Genomic DNA, 22,941 nt, shown 5'->3' with positions numbered 1-22,941 from the left:
CTGGAATCAAACACGTGGTTTCCATGTGGTTGATACCTTTCCATCGAATCCATTCCAGCCATTATTATGAGCCGTCCTCCCCTCAGCAGCCTCCAGTGATGTAGTTGTCTGTCATATTGAGGTATCTAGCTATAAATTAATCGTGATCAATCAAATGGATAAGTGTAAGAAATAATGGGATTTCCAAATGCCCTTAACTAGGTGTTTTCGCTAGACAGACAGAGACAGGGGGGAGAGGAAGAAATGGTGAAAGATGGAGAGAGAAACAGAGAAAGTTATTTTGCAATGTTTGCTTTACTTGACTACAGCAGAGTTCAATATTATAGATTGTGTGTCAGTATTCTTACAAATATGAAAATCTGTATACTGTATGACACAGATACGGGTAAGAATAAAGTAATCTTCTCTCGAACACTTTGAAAGTTAGGGGTGGACCTCATCGGACCACTTTGAATGTTTGGGGTGGACCTCATCGGACCACTTTAAATGTTAGAGGTGGACCTCATCGGACCACTTTGAATGTTATCGGACCACTTTAAATGTTAGGTGGACCTCATCTTTGAATGTTTGGGGTGGATCACTTTGAATGTTAGGGGTGGAAACTCATCGGACCACTTTGAATGTTAGGGGTGGACCTCATCGGATCACTTTGAATGTTAGGGGTGGACCTCATCGGATCACTTTGAATGTTTGGGGTGGACCTTATCGGACCACTATGAATGTTAGGGGTGGACCTCATCGGACCACTTTGAATGTTAGGGGTGGACCTCATCGGATCACTTTGAATGTTAGGGGTGGACCTCATCGGATCACTTTGAATGTTTGTGGTGGACCTCATCGGACCACTTTGAATGTTAGGGGTGGACCTCATCGGACCCTTCACAAAATCCAGGAAAAGCAACAGCTGGTTTCTGATGGCGACTGATCACTTTACCAAATGGGTGGAGGCAATACCCATGAAGGTCAGTGAATGAAGAATACAGGCTTAACTCTACATTCCCTTCTGTAACCCATTAAAAAGGGTGCTTTCTAAAAAAATATTTTTGTTTTGTATGATACCCATCAAGGACGAGACTGGCGAGGCCACCTCCAAGGCGATGATGGACATCTTCAACCCACAGTTCATCCAAGATTGACTTAGTGTTTGTCTATTAATATTAATATATAACGTACTTTCAGATCACAGAAACCCCACCTGATGTGGTGGAAGTTGAGAAATGGACTGAGAAGGATGTGGAGTTGTTATGTTACACTAGACAGGATGTGAACACCAAAGTGTTTAGGAGCATTTGAGAGAGGAAACGGCACCAAAAGAGAAGGGATCAAACTACATGAAACAGGACTGGAAACACTATAATAGTGTTTTCAACTTTTCCGGTAGGGCTCTCAGTCTTCTGCAAGGTGTTGCACGACTCTTGATCAAGTGGTGTTACGACACACAATGTCCTGTTTCAGAACAACTTAGGATGAATGTTTCAGAACAACTTAGGATGAATGTTTCAGAACACCTTAGGATGAATGTTTCAGAACACCTTAGGATGAATGTTTCAGAACACCTTAGGATGAATGTTTCAGTACACCTTAAATCTGTCTCATAACCCCTTACACCCATGTGTTCAAAACTCAAGCAAAGATAAGATTTTGTCTCCTTAATGTTGTTGGCAGCTCAGTTGCCACTAGTTTTAGTGTTACATTGTTAAAATTAAGTGTTTGAAAGACATTCTAGTAGGTGAAGCCTAAAACTAATCTTTCTGGTTCATCCCCATTGTTTAAGTAAAAGATTTAAGGCATTTAAGGCAACCTGGCATGTTGAGCCTGCTCTGTGGTTGTCCCATTAAGCAGGAGATTTTTTCAAACTGAAAACAACCAAACAGCAAAGAATCCCAGTAGGTGCGTCGCAAAAGAATTGCTACACTGGAAGTGTAACTTTTGGTCAGGGCGAACAGAGTGCAGTACACCTTATCCTATTGCTCCGTCGCCTAGCTACGTTAACTTCCCCCGTATGTAGGTAACAACAAGGTAGCGGCCAGGTTTTGCTGAAATGAATAGGAATATCCCACTCTGCAAAAGTTATGTGTCCAATGTAGCAGGCCAGTAAAACTGTTTGTCTGCTTCCTCCCTGTTTAATTATGCGACCGAAAAGTTATGGCATTTCTGCATGTAAACAAATATTTTCCAATTTTCGGGCAAGTGACCATAATCATAACCATAGTCGTGCTATAAATTCACAGACAACACAACGATTCCTTGATGCCCTTCCAGACTCTCTCTGCCTACCCAAGGATGCCAGAGGACAAAAATCAGTTAACCACCTAACTGAGGATCTCAATTTAATCTTGCGCAATACCCTAGATGCAGTTGCACCCCTAAAAACTAAAAACATTTCTCATAAGAAACTAGCTCCCTGGTACACATAAAATACCCAAGCTCTGAAGCAAGCTTCCAGAAAATTGGAACGGAAATGGCGCCACACCAAACTGGAAGTCTTCCGACTAGCATGGAAAGACGGTACTGTGCAGTACGGAAGAGCCCTTACTGCTGCTCGATCATCCTATTTTTCTAACTTAATTGAGGAAAATAAGAACAATCCGAAATTCCTTTTTGATACTGCCTTTTGCACACATTGTATATAGACTCCCCTTTTTTCTCTGTGTTATTGACTTGTTAATTGTTTACTCCATGTGTAACTCTGTGTTGCCTGTTCACACTGCTATGCTTTATCTTGGCCAGGTCGCAGTTGCAAATGAGAACCTGTTCTCAACTAGCCTACCTGGTTAAATAAAGGTGAAATTAAAAAAATAAATAAAAGCTAACTAAAAAGCAGCATTCCCCAAGAGAGGATGACTTTCACTTTAGCAGTGATAAATTCATTAACTTCTTTGAGGAAAAGATTATGATTATTAGAAAGCAAATTACGGACTCCTCTTTAAACCTGCGTATTCCTCCAAACCTCAGTTGTCCTGAGTCTGCACAACTCTGCCAGGACCTAGGATCAAGAGAGACGCTCAAGTGTTTTAGTACTAGAGGCCAAGAAAATAATCATGGCCTCTAAACCTTCAAGCTGCATACTGGACCCTATTCCAACTAAACTACTGAAAGAGCTGCTTCCTGTGCTTGGCCCTCCTATGTTGAACATAATACATGGCTCTCTATCCACTGGATGTGTACCAAACTCACTAAAAGTGGCAGTAATAAAGCCTCTCTTGAAAAAGCCAAACCTTGACGCAGAAAATATAAAAAACTATCGGCCTATATCGAATCTTCCATTCCTCTCAAAAATTTTAGAGAAGGCTGTTGCGCAGCAACTTACTGCTTTCCTGAAGACAAACAATGTATATGAAATGCTTCAGTCTGGTTTTAGACCCCATCATAGCACTGAGACGGCACTTGTGAAGGTGGTAAATGACATTTTAATGGCATCGGACCGAGGCTCTGCATCTGTTCTCGTGCTCCTAGACCTTAGTGCTGCTTTTGATACCATCGATCACCACATTCTTTTGGAGAGATTGGAAACCCAAATTGGTCTACACGGACATGTTCTGGCCTGGTTTAGATCTTACCTGTCGGAAAGATATCAGTTTGTCTCTGTGAATGGTTTGTCCTCTGACAAATCAACTGTAAATTTCGGTGTTCCTCAAGGTTCCGTTTTAGGACCACTATTGTTTTCACTATACATTTTACCTCTTGGGGATGTTATTCGAAAACATAATGTTAACTTTCACTGCTATGCGGATGACACACAGCTGTACATTTCAATGAAACATGGTGAAGCCCCAAAATTGCCCTCCCTAGAAGCATGTGTTTCAGACATAAGGAAGTGGATGGCTGCAAACTTTCTACTATTAAACTCGGACAAAACAGAGATGCTTGTTCTAGGTCCCAAGAAACAAAGAGATCTTCTGTTGAATCTGACAATTAATCTTAATGGTTGTACAGTCGTCTCAAATAAAACTGTGAAGGACCTCGGCGTTACTCTGGACCCTGATCTCTCTTTTGAAGAACATATCAAGACCATTTCGAGGACAGCTTTTTTCCATCTACGTAATATTGCAAAAATCAGAAACTTTCTGTCCAAAAATGATACAGAAAAATTTATCCATGCTTTTGTCACTTCTAGGTTAGACTACTGCAATGCTCTGCTTTCCGGCTACCGGATAAAGTACTAAATAAACTTCAGTTAGTGCTAAATACGGCTGCTAGAATCCTGAGTAGAACCAAAAAAATTGATCATATTACTCCAGTGCTAGCCTCTCTACACTGGCTTCCTGTCAAAGCAAGGGCTTTGACAGGGTTTTACTGCTAACCTACAAAGCATTACATGGGCTTGCTCCTACCTATCTCTCTAATTTGGTCCTGCCGTACATACCTACACGTACGCTACGGTCACAAGACGAAGGCCTCCTAATTGTCCCTAGAATTTCTAAGCAAACAGCTGGAGGCAGGGCTTTCTCCTATAGAGCTCCATTTTTATGGAACGGTCTGCCTACCCATGTCAGAGAAGCAAACTCGGTCTCAACTTTTAAGTCTTTACTGAAGACTCATCTCTTCAGTGGGTCATATGATTGAGTGTAGTCTGGCCCAGGAGTGGGAAGGTGAACGGAAAGGCTCTGGAGCAACGAACCGCCCTTGCTGTCTCTGCCTGGCCGGTTCCACTCTTTCCACTGGGATTCTCTGCCTCTAACCCTATTACAGGGGCTGAGTCACTGGCTTACTGGGGCTCTCTCATGCCGTCCCTGCAGGGGGTGCGTCACCTGAGTGGGTTGATTCACTGTTGTGGTCATCCTGTCTGGGTTGCCCCCCCTTGGGCTGTGCCGTGGCGGAGATCTTTGTGGGCTATACTCAGCCTTGTCTCAGGATGGTAAGTTGGTGGTTGAAGATATCCCTCTAGTGGTGTGGGGGCTGTGCTTTGGCAAAGTGGGTGGGGTTATATCCTTCCTGTTTGGCCCTGTCCGGGGGTGTCCTCGGATGGGTCCACAGTGTCTCCTGTCCCCTCCTGTCTCAGCCTCCAGTATTTATGCTGCAGTAGTTTGTGTCGGGGGGCTAGGGTCAGTTTGTTATATCTGGAGTACTTATCCTGTCCTATTCGGTGTCCTGTGTGAATCTAAGTGTGTGTTCTCTAATTCTCTCCTTCTTTCTTTCTCTCTCTCGGAGGACCTGAGCCCTAGGACCATGCCCCAGGACTACCTTACATGATGAATCCTTGCTGTCCCCAGTCCACCTGGCCATGCTGCAGTTTCAACTGTTCTGCCTTACTATTATTCGACCATGCTGGTCATTTATGAACATTTGAACATCTTGGCCATGTTCTGTTATAATCTCCACCCGGCACAGCCAGAAGAGGACGGGCCATCCCACATATGCTCTCTAATTCTCTCTTTCTTTTCTCTCTCGGAGGACCTCTCGTGAGGACCTGAGCCCTAGGACCGTGCCCCAGGACTACCTGACATGATGACTCCTTGCTGTCCCCGGTCCACCTGACTGTGCTGCTGCTCCAGTTTCAACTGTTCTGCATTGTTATTATTCGACCATGCTGGTCATTTATGAACATTTGAACATCTTGGCCATGTTCTGTTATAATCTCCACCCGGCACAGCCAGAAGAGGACTGGCCACCCCACATAGCCTGGTTCCTCTCTAGGTTTCTTCCTAGGTTTTGGCCTTTCTAGGGAGTTTTTCATAGCCACCGTGCTTCTACACCTGCATTGCTTGCTGTTTGGGGTTTTAGGCTGGGTTTCTGTACAGCACTTTGAGATATCAGCTGATGTACGAAGGGCTATATAAATAAATTTGATTTGATTTGATTTGACCAGGGTTGGAATGAAAACCTACAGGAGGGTAGCTCTCCAGGAACAGGGTTGGAATGAAAACCTACAGGACAGTAGCTCTCCAGGAACAGGGTTGGAAGGAAAACCTACAGGAGGGTAGCTCTCCAGGAACAGGGTTGGAAGGAAAACCTACAGGAGGGTAGCTCTCCAGGAACAAGGTTGGAAGGAAAACCTACAGGAGGGTAGCTCTCCAGGAACAGGGTTGGAAGGAAAACCTACAGGACAGTAGCTCTCCAGGAACAGGGTTGGAATGAAAACCTACAGGAGGGTAGCTCTCCAGGAACAGGGTTGGAATGAAAACCTACAGGAGGGTAGCTCTCCAGGAACAGGGTTGGAATGAAAACCTACAGGAGGGGGGCTCTCCAGGAACAGGGTTGGAATGAAAACCTACAGGACAGTAGCTCTCCAGGAACAGGGTTGGAATGAAAACCTACAGGAGGGTAGCTCTCCAGGAACAGGGTTGGAAGGAAAACCTAGAGGACAGTAGCTCTCCAGGAACAGGATTGGAATGAAAACCTAGAGGAGGGTAGCTCTCCGGGAACAGGGTTGGAAGGAAAACCTACAGGACAGTAGCTCTCCAGGAACAGGGTTGGAATGAAAACCTACAGGAGGGTAGCTCTCCAGGAACAGGGTTGGAATGAAACCCTACAGGAGGGTAGCTCTCCAGGAAAAGGGTGGGAGTGAAAACCTACAGGACAGTAGCTCTCCAGGAACAGGGTTGGAGAGCGCTGATCTAGCCCATGCCATCACTATTTGTTGATTTGATGAATTCCAGTCAATTATTTTGATTCAAAAAGTCCTAGGTAGCCTAGCCAACCGAAGTTTGAATATACACCAAATTTGATCACATTCACATTTTCTCTTAAAATAAACAAATTGGCTATAAATACATAACGTTACTGCTTGGTTTCCGTAGCCAGATATGACAGGACGCATAAAGGCTAGTTCTGCAGTTGACCAGACTGATACAGCATGTCTTTCTGTAAAGAGTTTTTGCTTTGTCTGTCCGGAGTGAGTTCTTTTCCCGTTTGCTAAAAGAATATCAGAGCAAAGTGGCGAGCGTGCTCTGCTCTCTACAGACATGCCGACCTGGGCGACCTGTGATTTCCGTGAATCTGATTGGTCAAGACACACACACAACCTGCAGCACTCTGATGAGAAGGACATAGTGTGCGAGTTGATGAAATGACTACTGTAGCTGGAAACGTCTGATGTTTAATGGAATATCTACATAGGCATACAGGGGCCCATTATCAGCAACCATCACTCCTGTGTTCCAATGGCACGTTGTTAGCTAATCCAAGTTAATAATTTTAAAAGGCTAATTGATCATTAGAAAACCTTTTGCAATTATGTTAGCACAGCTAAAAACGGTTGTTCTGATTAGAGAAGAAATACAATTGGCCGCCTTTAGAATAGTTGAGTATCTGGAGCATCAGCACTTGTGGGCTCGATTGCAGGCTCAAAATGGCCAAAAACAAAGACCTTTCTTCTGAAACTCGTCAGTCTATTCTTGTTCTGAGAAATGAAGGCTATTCCATGCAAGAAATTGCCAAGAAACGGAAGATCTCGTACAAACATGTGTACTACTCCATTCACAGAACAGTGCAAACTGGCCCTAACCAGAATAGAAAGAGGAGTTGGAGACCCCGGTCAACAACTGAGCAAGAGGACAAGTACATTAGAATGTCTAGTTTGAGAAACAGATGCCTCACAAGTCCTCAACTGGAAGCTTCATTAAATAGAACCCGCAAAACACCAGTCTCAACGTCAACAGTGAAGAGGCGACTCCGGGATGCTGGCCTTCTAGGCAGAGTTCCTCTGTCCAGTGTCTGTGTTCTTTTGGCCATCTTAATCTTTTCTTTTTATTGGCAAGTCTAACATATGGCTTTTTCTGTGCAACTCTGACTAGAAGGCCAGCATCCCGGAGTTGCCTCTTGACTGTTGACATTGAGACTGTATTAACATTGTCTACACTGTATTTCTGATACATTTGATGTTATGTTAATAAGGAAGATATGTGCTGGCTTTTTATAAGTGACCAAAAACTTTTGAACTGTAGTGTATATATATATATATGTATATATATATATATATATATGTGTGTGTATATACTGTATATACAATACTAGTCAAAAGTTTGGACACACTTGTTCTTAATGTCATCGTTCAGCCACGAATCGGTGAAACACAAGATATTACAGTTTTTCATGTCCAGTTGGTAGGATATACGTGCATTCAGTTCATCCCATTTGTTTTCCAGCTATTAAACGTTAGCTAGCAGGACAGAAGGCAAAGGCAGATTGGACGTCGCCTGATCCTCACATGGTACCCTGATATTTTCCGCGAAATCTCTGTTTCCTTCTACAGTGAATGCCAAGGATCTGGGAGTGGTCAGGTGTCTTTAGTATCTCCTTCCCGTCTGACTCATGGAAGAAAAATGATTTGTCTAATCAGAGGTGAGTAATCACAGTTCTGATGTCCAGAAGCTCTTTTGGTCATGAGAGACGGTAGCAGCAACATTATGTACAAAACAAGTTACGAACAAGGCGAAAAAACAAACAAAATAGCATGGTTGGTTAAGAGCCGATAAGACGGCAGCCATCCCCTCTGGCGACATCTTGCACACTTGATTTGTGTGCAGGGACTTGAGAGTCTTTCAAAGAGGGAAAGAGAAAGGAAACAACTCTGCTGTTTTTGAGCCAAGAAGTGCCTATTGCCTGGCAACTAGCTTAGACCTACTGTAAATCAAACAATACCAAGGACAAAACAATCAAATTCTTGGCACAGTGGGGAAACACTGTACACTGCATGATTCCCTTAATCTGATTAGAGGCAAATAGTGTCATATGATCTAATTATATCCAGATTATAAAGTGTAACAGTGGGGTTACATCCACCCATAAAGACCATAAAATATGTCCTTATTATGATACAACCATAGGAGAACTTGGTGGGAAAATACCCCCCTTAAGAGAAATGTCTATTTTCTGACAGAAATAAGCTACATTTGGTAAGATTTAGATATGTGCATCTGGCTATCCTTATACAAACACATTTTGAAGGGAAATAAGAGGGCAGAATATTTTGTTTTTTTGTTATTCAATAAAAACAAAAACTTTAAAAAGGGGGAAAAATGCCCCCCGAAGAATAGTGTGTCAAAATCCATTATATATGTTTTATTGTGGCATTTTTTAGTAATTTGAGTAAAGTCTTAGTATCTTATTTTAAATAAATCAAATATCGGAATAGAATGACATTGCACATCTCACGATTAATATATTTTTATTTTTGCCTTTCCTGTCCAAATCATCCTAAAGTATCTCAAAATTGTGTAATTCAAAGAAGTTACATATAGATTATTTGAACCAATGACTTGCATTGATTGACCTGGGGCATTTTGCCACAAACATACTCACTTTAAATGTTACTATTTTATTAAAAAGTGATAATTTATTTCTAACAAAGTTGACTATTTCTCTTTAGACTCCCATACTGGTTTATGTAGAAAAAAAAGTTATAGATCTAACTTCATTAGATTATATATACAGTACCAGTCAAAAGTTTTAGAACACCTACTCATTCAAGGGTTTTTATTTTATTTTTACAATTTTCTACATTGTAGAACAATGGTGAAGACATCAAAACTATGAATAAACAAAACAGTGATAAACAAATCCAAATATATTTTTTATTTGAGATTCTTCAAATAGCCACCCTTTGCCTTGATGACAGCTTTGCACACTCTTGGAATTCTCTCAACCAGCTTCACCTGGAATGCTTTTCCAACAGTCTTGAAGGAGTTTCCACATATGCTGAGCACTTGTTGGCTGCTTTTCCTTCACTCTGCGGTATGACTCATCCCAAACCATCTCAATTTGGTTGAGGTCGGGGGATTGTGGAGGCCAGGTCATCTAATGCAGCACTCCATCACTTCCCCTTCTTGGAGGTGTTTTGGGTCATTGTCTTGTTGAAAAATAAATTATAGTCCCACTAAGCGCCAAACCACATGGGATGGCGTATCACTGCAGAATGGTGTGGTAGCAATGCTGGTTAAGTGTGCCTTGAAGTCTAAATAATTCACAGACAGTGTCACCAGCAAATTACCCCCACACCATAACACTTCTTCCTCCATGCTTTACGGTGGGAAATACACATGCGGAGCTCATCCGTTCACCCACACCGCATCTCACAAAGACAAGGCGGTAGGAACTAAAAATCTCCAATTTGGACTCGACCAAAGGACAAATTTCCACCGATCTAATGTTGATTGCTCGTGTTTCTTGGTACAAGCAAGTCTCTTCTTCTTATTGGTGTCCTTTAGTTGTGGTTTCTTTGCAGTAATTTGACCATGAAGGCCTGATTCACACAGTCTCATCTGAACAGTTGATGTTGAGATGTCTGTTACTTGAACTCTGTGAAGCATTTATTTGGGCTGCAATTTCTGAGGCTGGTAACTCGAATTATTTTATCCTCAGTAGCAGAGGTAATTCTGGGTCAACCATACCTATGACGGTCCTCATGAGAGTCAGTTTCATCATAGCACTTGATGGTTTTTGCGACTGCACTTGAAGAAACTTTCAAAGTTCTTGAAATTTTCCGGATTGACTGACCTTCATGTTTTGGACTGTCGTTTCACTTTGCTTATTTGAGCTGTTCCTGCCATAATATGGACTTTGTCTTTTACCAAATAGGGCTATCTAATGTATACCACCCCTACCTTGTCACAACACAACTGATTGGCTCAAACGCGTTAAGAAGAAAATAAATTCCACAAATTAACAAGGAACGCATGCATTCCAGGTAACTACCTCATGAAGATGGATGAGTTAAAACACTTTTTTTTAACTAGGCAAGTGCCAAGTGTGCAAAGCTGTCATCAAGGTGGCTACTTTGAAGAATCTCAAATATAAAATATAAACACTTTTTTGGGGTTACTACATGATTCCATATGTGTTATTTCATAGTGTTGATTATCCTTGAATGAGTAGGTGTGTCCAAACTTTTGGTACTGTATGTTAGATCAATGTAGCACAATCGTTTTGTTGTACTGATTTAAAGTTTTTTTGTTGAGCATTTTCTTGGGTGACAAAGTGGTTTCTGTGAGAATTACAGGAGGGGGACGTTTAACCCTGGGGGGCATTTAACTTCAAGCCACCCTATAACCTGAGCCCAAGGGTCCCCTCTGTCCCAATAATTAGTTAAACTGCAATCTCCTGCAAAACTCTTCTCATAGGCTAGTGTATAACACCAAATCAGGCCAAGGGGAACAATTCTTCACATCATGACAGATTAATTCGTCAGTCTAGTCATATGGAGCTTGTCTAAGTCAATTATGCATATGGATGCCTATAGTAAATAGGCTAAATAACATTAGATAAAATACTATACGTAAACTCACCAAATTAATGTCTAGGTCATAGTTTCTTATCAAGGGCAATTCGTGGTAGGCCTGTATAAAAATCCCTAGTCATGGGTTGAAGTCGCATGATAAAAATGGCCTAATCAAGTTGTAGTGTTGGAATAGTGTACTTGTACAACATTGTGTTCTCTTCATCATTAATAACTCAAATTGCCTTACCTTTTGCGGTCCATTGGACAATCCACTTTCTACTGTCGAAATCCGACTCATTTCTTGAACCTGGGTTATGTCCTTTGCAAGTGGTAAAAATGGGGATGATTAATTTCGGTCTAGAAAAGCGCGAAACTGCATCCGCGGTTCTCGGTCGTTGTCTCCATCAAATTGAGGAATGGATGGCCGGGGACCCGAGAAATTACCGATTTTTAAGTCAGTTAAACTTCAGAGAAACGTTTTCGGGTCCGCTTCTAGGCGTGCAACCGAATTATGTCCATGCAGTCCTAGTGCCCCCGAATTTGAAATGGGTGCTTGTACGTTGTAAGTCGCTCTGGATAAGAGCGTCTGCTAAATGACTTAAATGTAATGTAAATGTAATGCTTGTTATGGCCATGGAAAAGTGCACGTGCGTTTTATATTAGCTATCTAGCATGCTCTTCACCCCCTGAAATAAGGAGTTGATTCACTTTCTTTATGTAATGTAATATGAAATTAAATAAAGGCCTAAAATAATTACATTTTGTACTGCAGACAAAATCAAAACAACATTTTAAGTATTGATTGTAGTTTCAGTGGATATCACAGGCTGCTCAAAAAACTGTTGCTTTACATTCGTTTTTCTTCAAAAGTAAGACATGTCACACTTTGCAGGAACAAGGTTCTTTAGCATATTAAATTATGCAGAACCCAATTCTGTTTCTGCGCCATCCCTCTCTTGGGCAGCAGGTAGCCTAGTGGTTAGAGCCGTTCCTAGGCAGTCATTGAAAATAAGAATTTGTTCTTAACTGACTTGCCTCGTTAAATAAAGTTAAAATAAAAACGCCATGCATTTAATGTTCACACTGCACAGTTCTGAATGACTGGACAGATGGCGCTATGCCACTTTATTGCGGTTGGAATAAAATCTGAGTACCAGCACCATACTCACTCCACTCCATCCTCATTCCAAGAAGTGGATTCAGTCAGTAAAGATAATGCAATTAGACCACCCTGTGTTTCTGTCTGCAGTCAATTACCCACTTCTCCATGGTGGATTGGGCGACTGGCCTTTCTGAGATATAGACTAGAAACATTGGATGTCACTCAGCCACTTCTCCTTTAACCCAGGGTTTGGGTGCTGGGCTCTGCTCCTTCTTGACTGTGGGTGTCTCTGTCTGGCATGTGTCATTAAACCGCTCCCTGGCCTTCTCCCAGTTCCTCTGGGTCTTGGTCCTACTCAGAGTCCCAGCCTCGTCCACCGACACAGCAGCTCCTGCCCCAAAGCCTGACTGGGACTTCCGGACCTTCAACTGGATCTACGGGAAAACCAGAATGGTTGGAAATATCAGATCAGATGTGTGAGAAAAGTGAGAAAGAACTGGAATGAAATCACAACAGGTGGAGGATACTGGTGTGAAGTTCGGTCAACTTAAAACTATAGCTATTCATTATTCCCTAGTTAAATACTACAGAAAAACTCCCATCTCTGAAAACTGGGAATACTAGGAGAACTCCAACAGAAAGGGGGAAATGTTAAGATTACCGGGTCTTTCATTCCAGCTCCATCTTTGCCCAGGCCTTCTCCTTTCTTCCAGCCCATCTTCTCCAACATCTTCCTTCCCTTGTTGACTTCACTGATCTCACTGGACAAGGAGGGAAACAAGTACAACAAGAGACAAGACAACTTCAGATCAGTCTAGGACGTGGGAACCACTAGTTCTTACAATATACATGTGCATACGTGGCACACAATGACTCAACCAATCAGATGGCTACGTACACATGTACAGAGGCGGGTGCGTCATCCCGTTGAAAGACTCCCTCGCTGCCCACGGTCTGACGGCGAGACTCGGCCCGGTCCACATACCTGGGGTTCCTCAGGGCTTTATCCTCCTCATACTCAGCGCTCTGTTGGAACAGAGGGAGACACTTACTAAACAAAGTAATATACTCACTGCTGTTAGCGACAAGGAAATGAGGTAAACTATGGGACTGCTCAGTCTCTAGTAACTTACATTTCAACAAGACTTGCTTGAGCAAAAACAGAACAGTTTAATTGGATGAAAACTTCTGTCAGATAACATCTTTGTATACACAGAGAAGGTAGGTGGAGATCTGATTGACAAGGACATTTCCAAAAAAGGATTACCAATGAACCTTATTGAGCAGTAATAAAACAGCAGACGGGGACAACAGATGAAGTTGTAGTGGTGGTGGAGAACCAGTCACTTACCTTCAGGCCATATTTAACCTTCATCTGTTTCAGTTCTTTCTGTCGGAGCAGCTCCTTGTCCTCTTTGGTTGGAGCTGGACCTGAGGAACAACACATCTGGCTAGTTAGAGACTGGGCCATGTGTGTGGCATGGGTAGCTAAGTGTGTAAGCATTGCATTGGTGTTCGGTCTTATACAGACAACGTACAAAGACGGATGCAACACATTAGTGTCCGCAAATTAATCAGGTTGTTCTCTACCGGTCTGTAGTGGTTGGTTCCTCTGGTGTTTGCTGAGGTGAGCCATGACCTGTCCAGGTTCACAGCCGTCACAGGTGTCTGTCCCTGCGTGGATGTGGAAGGACAGAACAGTCTCTCCCATCTTCACCTCATCCCCATGGGTCAGAGGGCAAGGATCACACTTAGCGTTGGGCTGATGGGAGGGAAAACAATCCTGTTACTACTTCACTTTCCAACCAAGGTGTGTGAGTGAGTGCGTGTCTGACCCACCTGTAGGATTCGGTTGCCATTGAGGACAGTTCCGTTCTGACTTCCCTGGTCCACTAGCATGTAGCACTGTTGGTCCTGGTCAAAGTACACCTCTGCATGGAGCTGGGATTTACATAAAATATATAGAACCCATCAAGATTTAATTTGATGGCCTGCAGAATCTAACAAATAAATGAAATAAGTTGTCATACCTTACTGACTCCCTTTTCAAATATACTAATGGCATGGTTCATATCCTTCTCCCTGAAAAGATAAGACTTATGTGAAAACAGTACCTCAAAATGCCACAGGTAGTTTAAACTTAATTACAGAAATAATGATGTGAGCGCTCATTCCCCCTGGTGGTTAAATAGACAAACTGACCACGCATGGGCCATTCAATCGAAACAAAGCAGAGTCTACAGCGCTGTACTGACCTGCCAATGGTGGCTGGAGAGTCAGCTGTGATGATGAAGAGTGTTCCTGTCTGTAACACTGGAGATCTGACCACTGTCACCCTCACGCAGGGTGGCCACACCTTCTCAGCAACTGGGGACACATACACACTATCACATACACTGACATGACAATTCTGCTGAGCAATATTTTAAGTACAGGAAACATTTAGGAAAACAGATGAACAAATATCAGGTGATTAGACTTTTGACACAGTGCTTTGTTTCATTCTGCCTTCACCTTTAAAGAAACCCCAGCGAAAAGTGCATAGAAAGCTGACAGGCTAAATAACTCTAAACTGTGTCCGTCCTCGCCTCTCACCTTCCTGACTCTCTATCTCTGACTCTGAGCTGTATTTGGTGGGAGGAGGGGAGGAAGAGGTAGACTTCCATTCTCTCTCCGACTCCGTGATCTCCCCCTCCTCAGGATCATTGTTCCCACTCGAGTCATCACTCTGTGATGCAGACGCTGCTTTAGCCTTCTTCTTTTTCTTGATGAGTTTATCTGATTTAGCCTTCTTCTTCTTCCTCCTCGAGCTGCTCGCATCATCGGAGCGCAACCCGTCCTTCCTCTTCTTCCTCTTCAACGAGCGTTCGGCACTCTTCGCCTGGCGAATCTTCAAGGAGCGTTTTTTTTGCAGAGGAGTGTCTGGAGTAAGAGACCGGCCCCTATGCCTGCGCGAGCCTGTGCCCCTCTTCGGGATTCGCCGCTCCATCCACTCATCAAGGTCCAGCTCCTCCTTTACAAGGCCCTGTCGGCAGACAGGCAACAAATCAGAGGGGAGGATGTACCTGAAGCATCTCCAGAGAACTCCCTTGGCAGACACAGGACAGAATAGGCTTTCTAGGAATTTGGACAGTGAGGTCTCTGCATCAAAACCTCCCTGTATTGTTTTGTGGTCCTTTTTGGATATGGGTCTCAGTTCTCAAAGACAGTAGGCCTGTACTGCATCACAGCAAAGTCAATGTATTGACTCAAGCTGCAATACAATGAAAGTGATCCTCAAAAACGTACTCTTGACCAGACTAAGAGGCCAAATCCTTGAGCTCTGAAACCTGTCTTTTTTTTGCACCAAAGCTGTGTTGGCTATACCTCATGTCTGCATGGGGGTCTTTCTGCTGTTAATGAATTGTTCTAAGTATCTATGTGAGACGTGTACCTCTACGGGAAGCTGAGTTCCAGAAATAGGAAATCTTCATGTTAGCCAGTGAGTTAGTCACGTCTTCTACCTATGACCAGAGGAATAGCATTCAGTCAACTAAACAGCGGCTGCAAGCAATAGCCAAAACCCTGTACTTGACAAAAATGTATCAGACTCAAAAACAAAACTATAGCTGCTGCAGAAAGTCTAAAATCACCCCTGCAAGTATTTGACAACTGAGACCACATAGATCATGTTTAAAATGGATCCGAAGAAGTCAATTACAATCTCTAAACTACTGAAGGTGAGATGCTTCAGGAGCCTCATGTCAGCACAAATCAAAAACAGTAAGGATAACAGGTCAGTTGTATACAACAATGAGAAATGTTTAGCTAGTTAAAACATATCAATTATCCCTTCTTAATCCTTTTTTTTATTTTTATGAATTTGCTGTAATTCTCTTGTAGTGTTTCTGGTTCATCTCTGGAACGGTCACCCACCTTATCATTCTGACGGGCGGTTCTCTCTAGAACTTTCTTCCACTTCCTTCCTTTCTTGTCGAGGCTCTTTTTCACCTGGCTGGTCTCTGAGACAGGCTGTACAGTAGGAACCTCTATCCTGGAGTGGAACTGGTACTTGCCACTCTCAGCATCGTAATAGTAGTACATGCCTGTGTTGTTATCATAGTACAACTGACTGGCCTAGGGGAGGGAGACAGTGACACAATTAAAAAGAGTGTTAAATAATGACATAGTGATCGTGTGTGTGGGTGCTTTAGTACCGAGTCGTAGTAAAAGCCAGTGCTGTGGTCGTAGTACATCCCTGTGGTCTCATCAAACACAAAGCCAGTCTGTGTCATGGCCTGCTCAGCTGTGGCTCTCAGCATGTCTGCTATGGAGCCCGTATCCACTTCCTGCTGGAACAAACACAAGTAAAGAAAGAAAGTTCCCAAACCATTTTTTGCACTGTGTCGGTCATCGATCTTCTAGTATTTCTTGTGCTCTTCCAAATAGACATCATGATCATGTTTCAAATAGTCTTCTTTAGCCACGGCCCATGAAGGAGTGATTGTTGTCACGTGTTAGGAAGATCAGCGCAAAAAAAAGGTAGTCTTTTGGAAGACGAGACACCTCAATGTCCTCAGTCAGACTAGATTGAGTGGAGGGACGGTAATCAAACTCGCCTCTGGTTGAGTGGCAGCAATACCACCCTCTACAGACACCTCTGTAATCATCGCTGTGGCGTTGTCTGTCGTCATGTCTGTAGCTGTGTCAGTGGTTGATTCTGCAGCTGTCATCTCTGAGGCATCAGTGGCTTCCTGCCCCTCAGGTGTCACGGTCCCCTGGGTGTCTGTAGTCACACCATCACCCTGGTAGTAGCCTCCTCCATAGTAGTAGTTGTAATAATCTGCAAATAACACAGAAGGATCAATGTATCTGTAAGTGGAGAAACATATAATCAAATTATTCATTTGGATCAATCCCAAACTGCTGGTCCTGGGAATTGGTGGTGGTTACATTGCTCACCAGTTTCTGACCAGGTATATTCCTCTGTCTGTGTCTCAGCTTCAGCTCTCTCTTTCGCCTTTTTCTTTCGTTCATGAATCTCTGCACTAAGCTTGTTGACCTATTGTATCAAATCATGTTAAGGAAAAAAGTAGCACCGTAAGTTGTAAATTCACTAATTTGTGCATATCATATACTTATTTAATGATGGCTAGATTGTTCTTGGTAACTACCTGTTTCCTCAAGTCTTCATTGTAGCCTTCTGTGCTTTTCTGAAGACTCTCAGACTTGGTCAGTTGTTTCTGTAATTTGGTCAGTTCTTTTGTGCAGCTTTTCAGTTCTTGCTTTAGAGACTCTACTTTCTGGCGAAGCTCAGCCACCTCGGAATCCGACCCCTCCTCTCCTCCACTTGCCTTCTCTCCATTTGTCGCCATACTTCCGGCTGTCATTGACACACAGGGTTACAACGTGTAAAGTGATTGCTATAACCATAATATGCTAGCATTATTATTTGCTATATTGGTATGCATTAAAGGATAGGCCAGCTCTCAAACTCTAGGCAGCATTCTGCTTTCTCCCTACAGATCTCGGCCATTGGCTTCGCCCACGACTGCTTCATGTGAACTACAATTCCTATACTGTGTTTTAATGTTTAGAAACATCAACCATCGCTTGCGATACGGCTTTCGAAACATAATGCCCTTATCTTTCATCAGCGAGAAAGAATCCTAAAAAGAAAAACAGATACACTTACTGTAGCAGTTTTGGCAGATCCATACAGCTAAGGGCATCTCCATCTGACAAAACTACACTTCCCGAGTTACGCCTATACAAAGGTGTTCGGGGCATACTAGATAGCTAATTAGCACAGGTGTCTGCCGTCTGTTTTCCGTAAAAGTGCGCTGTAACATGGAGATATGGCCATGTGGGAACACTAACCGTATCAAGGTGTGTATCAATTTAACCTTTCATAAAAATGTAAAAGATTTTACCTTACCGTAAAATACTAACGAGCCTTTAACCAACAATGCAGTTTTGAGAAAATAGAGTTAAGAACATATTTATTGAATAAACTTTAAAAATGGGGTACCGGTACCAAGTCAATGTGCATGGGTGCAGTCCGGGTGGCCATTTGATCAATTGTTCAGCTGTCTTATGGCTTGGGGGGGTAGAAGCTGTTAAGGAGCCCTTTGAACCTAAACGTGGTGCTGCGGTACCACTTGCCATGCCCTAGAAGAGAGAACAGTCTATGACTTGGGTGACTGGAGTCTGACAATTTTTTGACACCGCCTAATATATAGGTTCTGGATGGCAGAAAGCTTGGCCCCAGTGATGTACCGGTCATGCGGTGACGCAACCGGTCAGGACGCTCTCTATGGTGCAGCTGAAAGGCATTGTCGTGCCCTCTTCACAACTTTCTTGGTGTGTTTGGACTTGGTGTGTTTGGAGGTGACTCCGGGATGCGGCCTTCTAGGCAGAGTTGAAAAGAAAAAGCATCATCTCAGACTGGCCAATAAAAAGAAAAGATTAAGATGGCCAAAAGAACACAGACACTGGACAGAGGAACTCTGCCTAGAAGGCCAGCATCCCGGAGTCGCCTCTTTATTGTCGACGTTGAGCCAGGTGTTTTGCATGGTACTATTTAATGAAGCTGCCTGTTGAGGACTTGTGAGGCGTCTGTTTCTCAAACTAGACTCTAATGTACTTCAAATCTTGCTCAGTTGTGCACCGGGGCCTGCCACTCTTTCTATTCTGGTTTGAGCCAGTTTGCACTGTTCTGTGAAGGGAGTAGTACACAGCATTGTATGAGAGATTCAGTTTCTTGGCAATTTCTCACATGGAATAGCCTTCATTTCTCAGAACAGGAATAGACTGACGTGTTTCAGAAGAAGGTTATTTGTTTCTGGACATTTTTAGCTTGCAATCGAACCCTCAGATACTCAACTAGTCTAAAGGACAGTTTTATTACTTCTTTAAAATCAGCACAACAGTTTTCAGTTGTGCTAACATAATTGCAAAAGGGTTTTCTAATGATCAATTAGCCTTTTAAATGATAAGCATGGATTAGCTAACACAACGTGCCATTGGAGCACAGGAGTGATGGTTGCTGATAATGGGCACACCTACCTAATTAGACATTCATTTTTTTATCAGAAGTTTCCAGCTACAGTCATTTACAACATTAACAGTGTCTACACTGTATTTCTGATCAATTTGATGTTATTTTAATGGACAAAAAAAAGCTTTTCTTTCAAAAACAAGGACAAAAACAAGGACATTTCTAACCTTTTGAACAGTAACGTATTTACTATATCATATGGAGACCGAAACATAAACCTTTTACCTTATCATAAGTAGATATAATTGCAAATGGTTAGATCCTTCCAACTGAAATTTTAAAAAGAACTTACGTTACGAATTGAACTTGACATTTTTCAACCCTTGTATTGGTCATTCTGTTGCGTGCTTTGGTATGTGTCTTCAAGGAGCGAACAAGGAGTACAGGATGGGACTAAGCATGCACCCCCATGTTGAGGATAGGCATGGAATGTGTTTTTACCAGGATCCAGTTGCAGAGGGAGGTGTTTAGTCCCAGGGTCCTTAGCTTAGTGATTAGCTTTGTGGGCACTATTGTGTTGAATGTTGAGCTGGAGCTGATATGAAAGATAAAGGCCTAATGCTTCCAAAACCGTACTGCAAGCGATGTATTTTAATGTTCAGACAGAGCATACAGTAGACGCCTTCATCCAATGGCATGTGTAATGGAACAGAGAGTAATGATCAAGGGCTAGGGTAGGTCTAGGTACTATGGAAAACCTAGCCTAGTTATCAACCTAATTTCTGATGGGCTTTATTCAACAGAATGTTGAATAAACTGTCATTTTAATTTACCTGACGCATGCGCGCACACCATGTACGCAATACGCATGCTTCAGGTGTGAACAAACCGTGAGAGCCACGCACAGACCGAATTTTGCTGTAGGTAATTGTCTCAAATTACCAACGGCAGAAGGACAAACTAGGATGAAACCAGTATGTTAAGTTCCAATGAGAGTTTGCTCCTTCATTCATATGGTACGCTAGCGTTAGCTATCTGCTAACGTTAGCTGTGAATGATCTTACCGATTCGTTTGCTTTCTTCGCTTGGACGAACGCCCTCGTTTCTCTCCGCCAAGAATATCAACCTGAAAGTTGAACATAAACATCTTGTAACCACCATGCATTGCTGACACACCCGACTACATGTTTTGTTGATAATAAAGAAAGTTACAATTGGTACAGTTGATGTGTTTACAATCCACCTCGACCGTGGCCGCCATTTTTTTCAACCAACGTCATTCTATCATCCACCGTACAAGATGCCACAGCTGGCTGAGAGCGCCACTCGTGGTTTGGAGTATGAATAGGTCGAGTATTTGGAAATAACTCATTATCGCTGGTTGAATAAAAAAATGCATGTATCGCAGAGGTTTGTGTTCTCAGAAATATGTGATGGTATCGATTATCAGTCAAAACATGTTATGCTGTAGAAATGTAAATACTACTGCACTCAATTTACTGTCAATAAATACTTCCACATACCGACCAGCAGGGGTCATGACGAGAATGGCTGTAGAGATTGTGAGCAAAATGTTTGCAGTTATTGTGTGTTTGGAAACTCTGCCAAGCATTGCTTTCCAGCTCTTGACTGTTTCGAAATCCAAACATTAGGAAATTCATTTTTTAAGTGTTGTCTCCATAGTAACAACTTCAACAAATCACACAAATGTACACAATGTGTGTGTATATAAATGAACACCAAGTGGGCCTACAGTTGAGAAACTCCATTAAAAGTGACACACTTATTTTTCTTAACTCCTGTGAAGAACATGTTCCCTCCAAATCAAAGTATCAGCAGCAGTAACATCATGCCTGGCCCCTAATGAAGAGTCATAAGCCCTATCCACAACCTACTTGTGTTACTAGAATGTTGGTTATGTAATTGTTATCCTAGCATGTCTGTTTTTCCAGAGGATGGTCTGATGGGATTAGTTTTAACAAACTGCCTCCTGTTATATATTTTTCTCATATAAAATGTACTATTATGCCTGGAGGCTGTTCTAAGTATGAAGATATTTCAACTTGTCTAGGCATAGCCTTATATTGGCTTTCAGTTTGGAGAAAGTCAAAATAATATCAATAATACCCATTAACTGTATGCAGACATTTAATTAACTGATGTATTTGGCACAATATTATCCTCTTAATGTTTTAAAAGAGAAATAAGCAAGGGGAAAGATAATATGACAAAACATATCATTCATCTGTAGGCCAAGTGCATTAGCACTTTGCTTTAAGCATCAATTTGTTCCCATGTTCTTACCAAACTGTGAGCAGCACCTGTTAAATGCTGTTATACCCCTAAAAACACAGGGATGAAAATTTGCACAGGATAAGTATTATTAGAGGACCTTGAAGTCAGCAGAAAAACAGTAGGTTACTCTGGCTGGAATTATTACTCTCCCACCATGTGAAAATTACTGACATGGCAGATTCGCACAGAACTAAAATGAAGGATGTGGTGTTTTGTGCTCGTGCACCCGACTTCCCCCAGTAAAAGTAATCCCGTCAGAATAGGGCTTCACACACACACCAATGAATGTGACTTCCTGTTACTCCATGAGAGGAAGAAGTCAGCCGCCTTCTAATTTAATGGAAATACAGGCTTAATTAGTTGACTCATGATACAGGTGGAGATAATGTAGGAAGCATAGAGAGCTGGGGAGAACACACACACACACACACACACACACACACACACACACACACACACACACACACACACACACACACACACACACACACACACACACACACACACACACACACACACACACACACTGGAAGTGTGATGATGAATGATTCATGTCATGCACAAACCTTTAGATTTAATGCACTCCAACTCCCTTAATTGGTATTTTCATTCCAGGTGTAGTGATGACCTTATTGTATTGCTGCTGAACGTTCAAGGGGCTTCAAGATACGTACAGCCAGGTACCTACCACATTGGCTTCTATCTGTCTCTCTCTATCTCTCTCACACACACATGTGCATACTCCTCCATACCTCCCTATCTCCTTCCACCCCTGTGTCCTTTGGCTCTTTCCCTCCCTCCATACTTCCATCTTTCCCTCAATCCCTTCCTGTCCTCCACGCTATGGGGTGTTAATCCCTCTGTTTTATGCCCAGACAGCAGAAGTGTGTAGATTATGGGTGTTACTCTGTAAACAGCTTTTAGTTTCCCTAAATCAGGATTCTGCATGCTGTTTCCTAGTCAAATTAATTCACCACACTTCAGTGGTCCAGATACACTTGGCACTGTGTAGAACTGCATCACCATGCTTCTACACCTGCATTGCTTGCTGTTTGGGGTTTTTGGCTGGGTTTCTGTACAGCACTTTGAGATATCAGCTGATGTAAGTAGGGCTTTATAAATACATTTGATTTGATTTGGATGTTACATGTTGTGCAGGGATTTTTCTGACATTGAAATCATTTGAGCTTTTTTGGGGGGAACCTAAATCCAAACAGTGTAACATATATATATATAGCAGTCATACCCCTTCATTTATTCCTCATTTTGTTTGAGTTCAAAATTGATTAAATATATATATATTAATAATATATATTTTTCTCACCTGTCTACACACAATAGCCCATAATGACAGAGTGAAAACATGTTTTTGTCATGTTTTGTCATTTATTATCTTGTTTTTGTCAA

At 42.4% G+C, this 22,941-nt stretch overlaps 2 protein-coding genes across 5 annotated transcripts in view; both read right to left on the bottom strand.

Annotated features, from left to right (window-relative positions):
* The window catches only part of LOC124049083 (high affinity cAMP-specific and IBMX-insensitive 3',5'-cyclic phosphodiesterase 8B-like), a 101,432-nt gene extending 89,724 nt beyond the window's left edge, over positions 1 to 11,708 (bottom strand). The window contains exon 1 of the mRNA XM_046370426.1: positions 11,406 to 11,708. Coding sequence (XP_046226382.1) covers positions 11,406 to 11,456 — 51 coding nt within the window. The 5' untranslated portion in view covers positions 11,457 to 11,708. The remainder of the gene's footprint in view (positions 1 to 11,405) is intronic.
* Positions 11,709 to 12,228: 520 nt separating this feature from the next.
* On the bottom strand, positions 12,229 to 20,547 carry LOC124047909 (angiogenic factor with G patch and FHA domains 1-like). Of its 4 annotated transcripts, none has more exons than XM_046368244.1 (16): positions 20,452 to 20,547; positions 20,304 to 20,365; positions 17,414 to 17,622; positions 17,202 to 17,301; positions 16,859 to 17,082; positions 16,457 to 16,588; positions 16,176 to 16,376; positions 14,856 to 15,285; positions 14,516 to 14,627; positions 14,291 to 14,342; positions 14,100 to 14,201; positions 13,851 to 14,022; positions 13,612 to 13,691; positions 13,159 to 13,286; positions 12,922 to 13,021; positions 12,229 to 12,694 (listed from the first exon to the last, which is right to left on the bottom strand). In XM_046368244.1, exons 3-16 carry the CDS (start codon positions 17,612 to 17,614, stop codon positions 12,479 to 12,481), a joined length of 2,250 nt encoding a protein of 749 aa, XP_046224200.1. In that variant the 5' UTR covers positions 17,615 to 17,622; positions 20,304 to 20,365; positions 20,452 to 20,547; the 3' UTR covers positions 12,229 to 12,478. The 4 variants fall into 4 exon arrangements, with proteins under 4 accessions (XP_046224200.1, XP_046224201.1, XP_046224203.1 ...); XM_046368245.1 differs by having other exon boundaries at positions 20,483 to 20,501; XM_046368247.1 differs by lacking the exons at positions 14,856 to 15,285; positions 20,452 to 20,547 and adding an exon at positions 15,694 to 15,763 and having other exon boundaries at positions 20,304 to 20,440.
* Positions 20,548 to 22,941: the final 2,394 nt, after the last annotated feature.

Source organism: Oncorhynchus gorbuscha, linkage group LG11 (assembly GCF_021184085.1).
Source record: "Oncorhynchus gorbuscha isolate QuinsamMale2020 ecotype Even-year linkage group LG11, OgorEven_v1.0, whole genome shotgun sequence".
NCBI lineage: Eukaryota > Metazoa > Chordata > Actinopteri > Salmoniformes > Salmonidae > Oncorhynchus > Oncorhynchus gorbuscha.
This window is presented reverse-complemented; position numbering and strand designations above follow the sequence as displayed.

What these genes read in the sequence shown, in the direction of transcription:
- LOC124047909 (XM_046368243.1), bottom strand. Translation starts at nt 20,400, where the DNA reads ATGGTGGTTACAAGATGTTTATGTTCAACTTTCAGGTTGATATTCTTG. An exon ending in TTGAAAAGGGAGTCAGTAAG is followed by an intron (nt 14,202 to 14,290) that starts GTATGACAACTT and finishes TGTAAATCCCAG; the next exon opens with CTCCATGCAGAGGTGTACTT. An exon ending in GAACCAACCACTACAGACCG is followed by an intron (nt 13,692 to 13,850) that starts GTAGAGAACAAC and finishes GTTGTTCCTCAG; the next exon opens with GTCCAGCTCCAACCAAAGAG.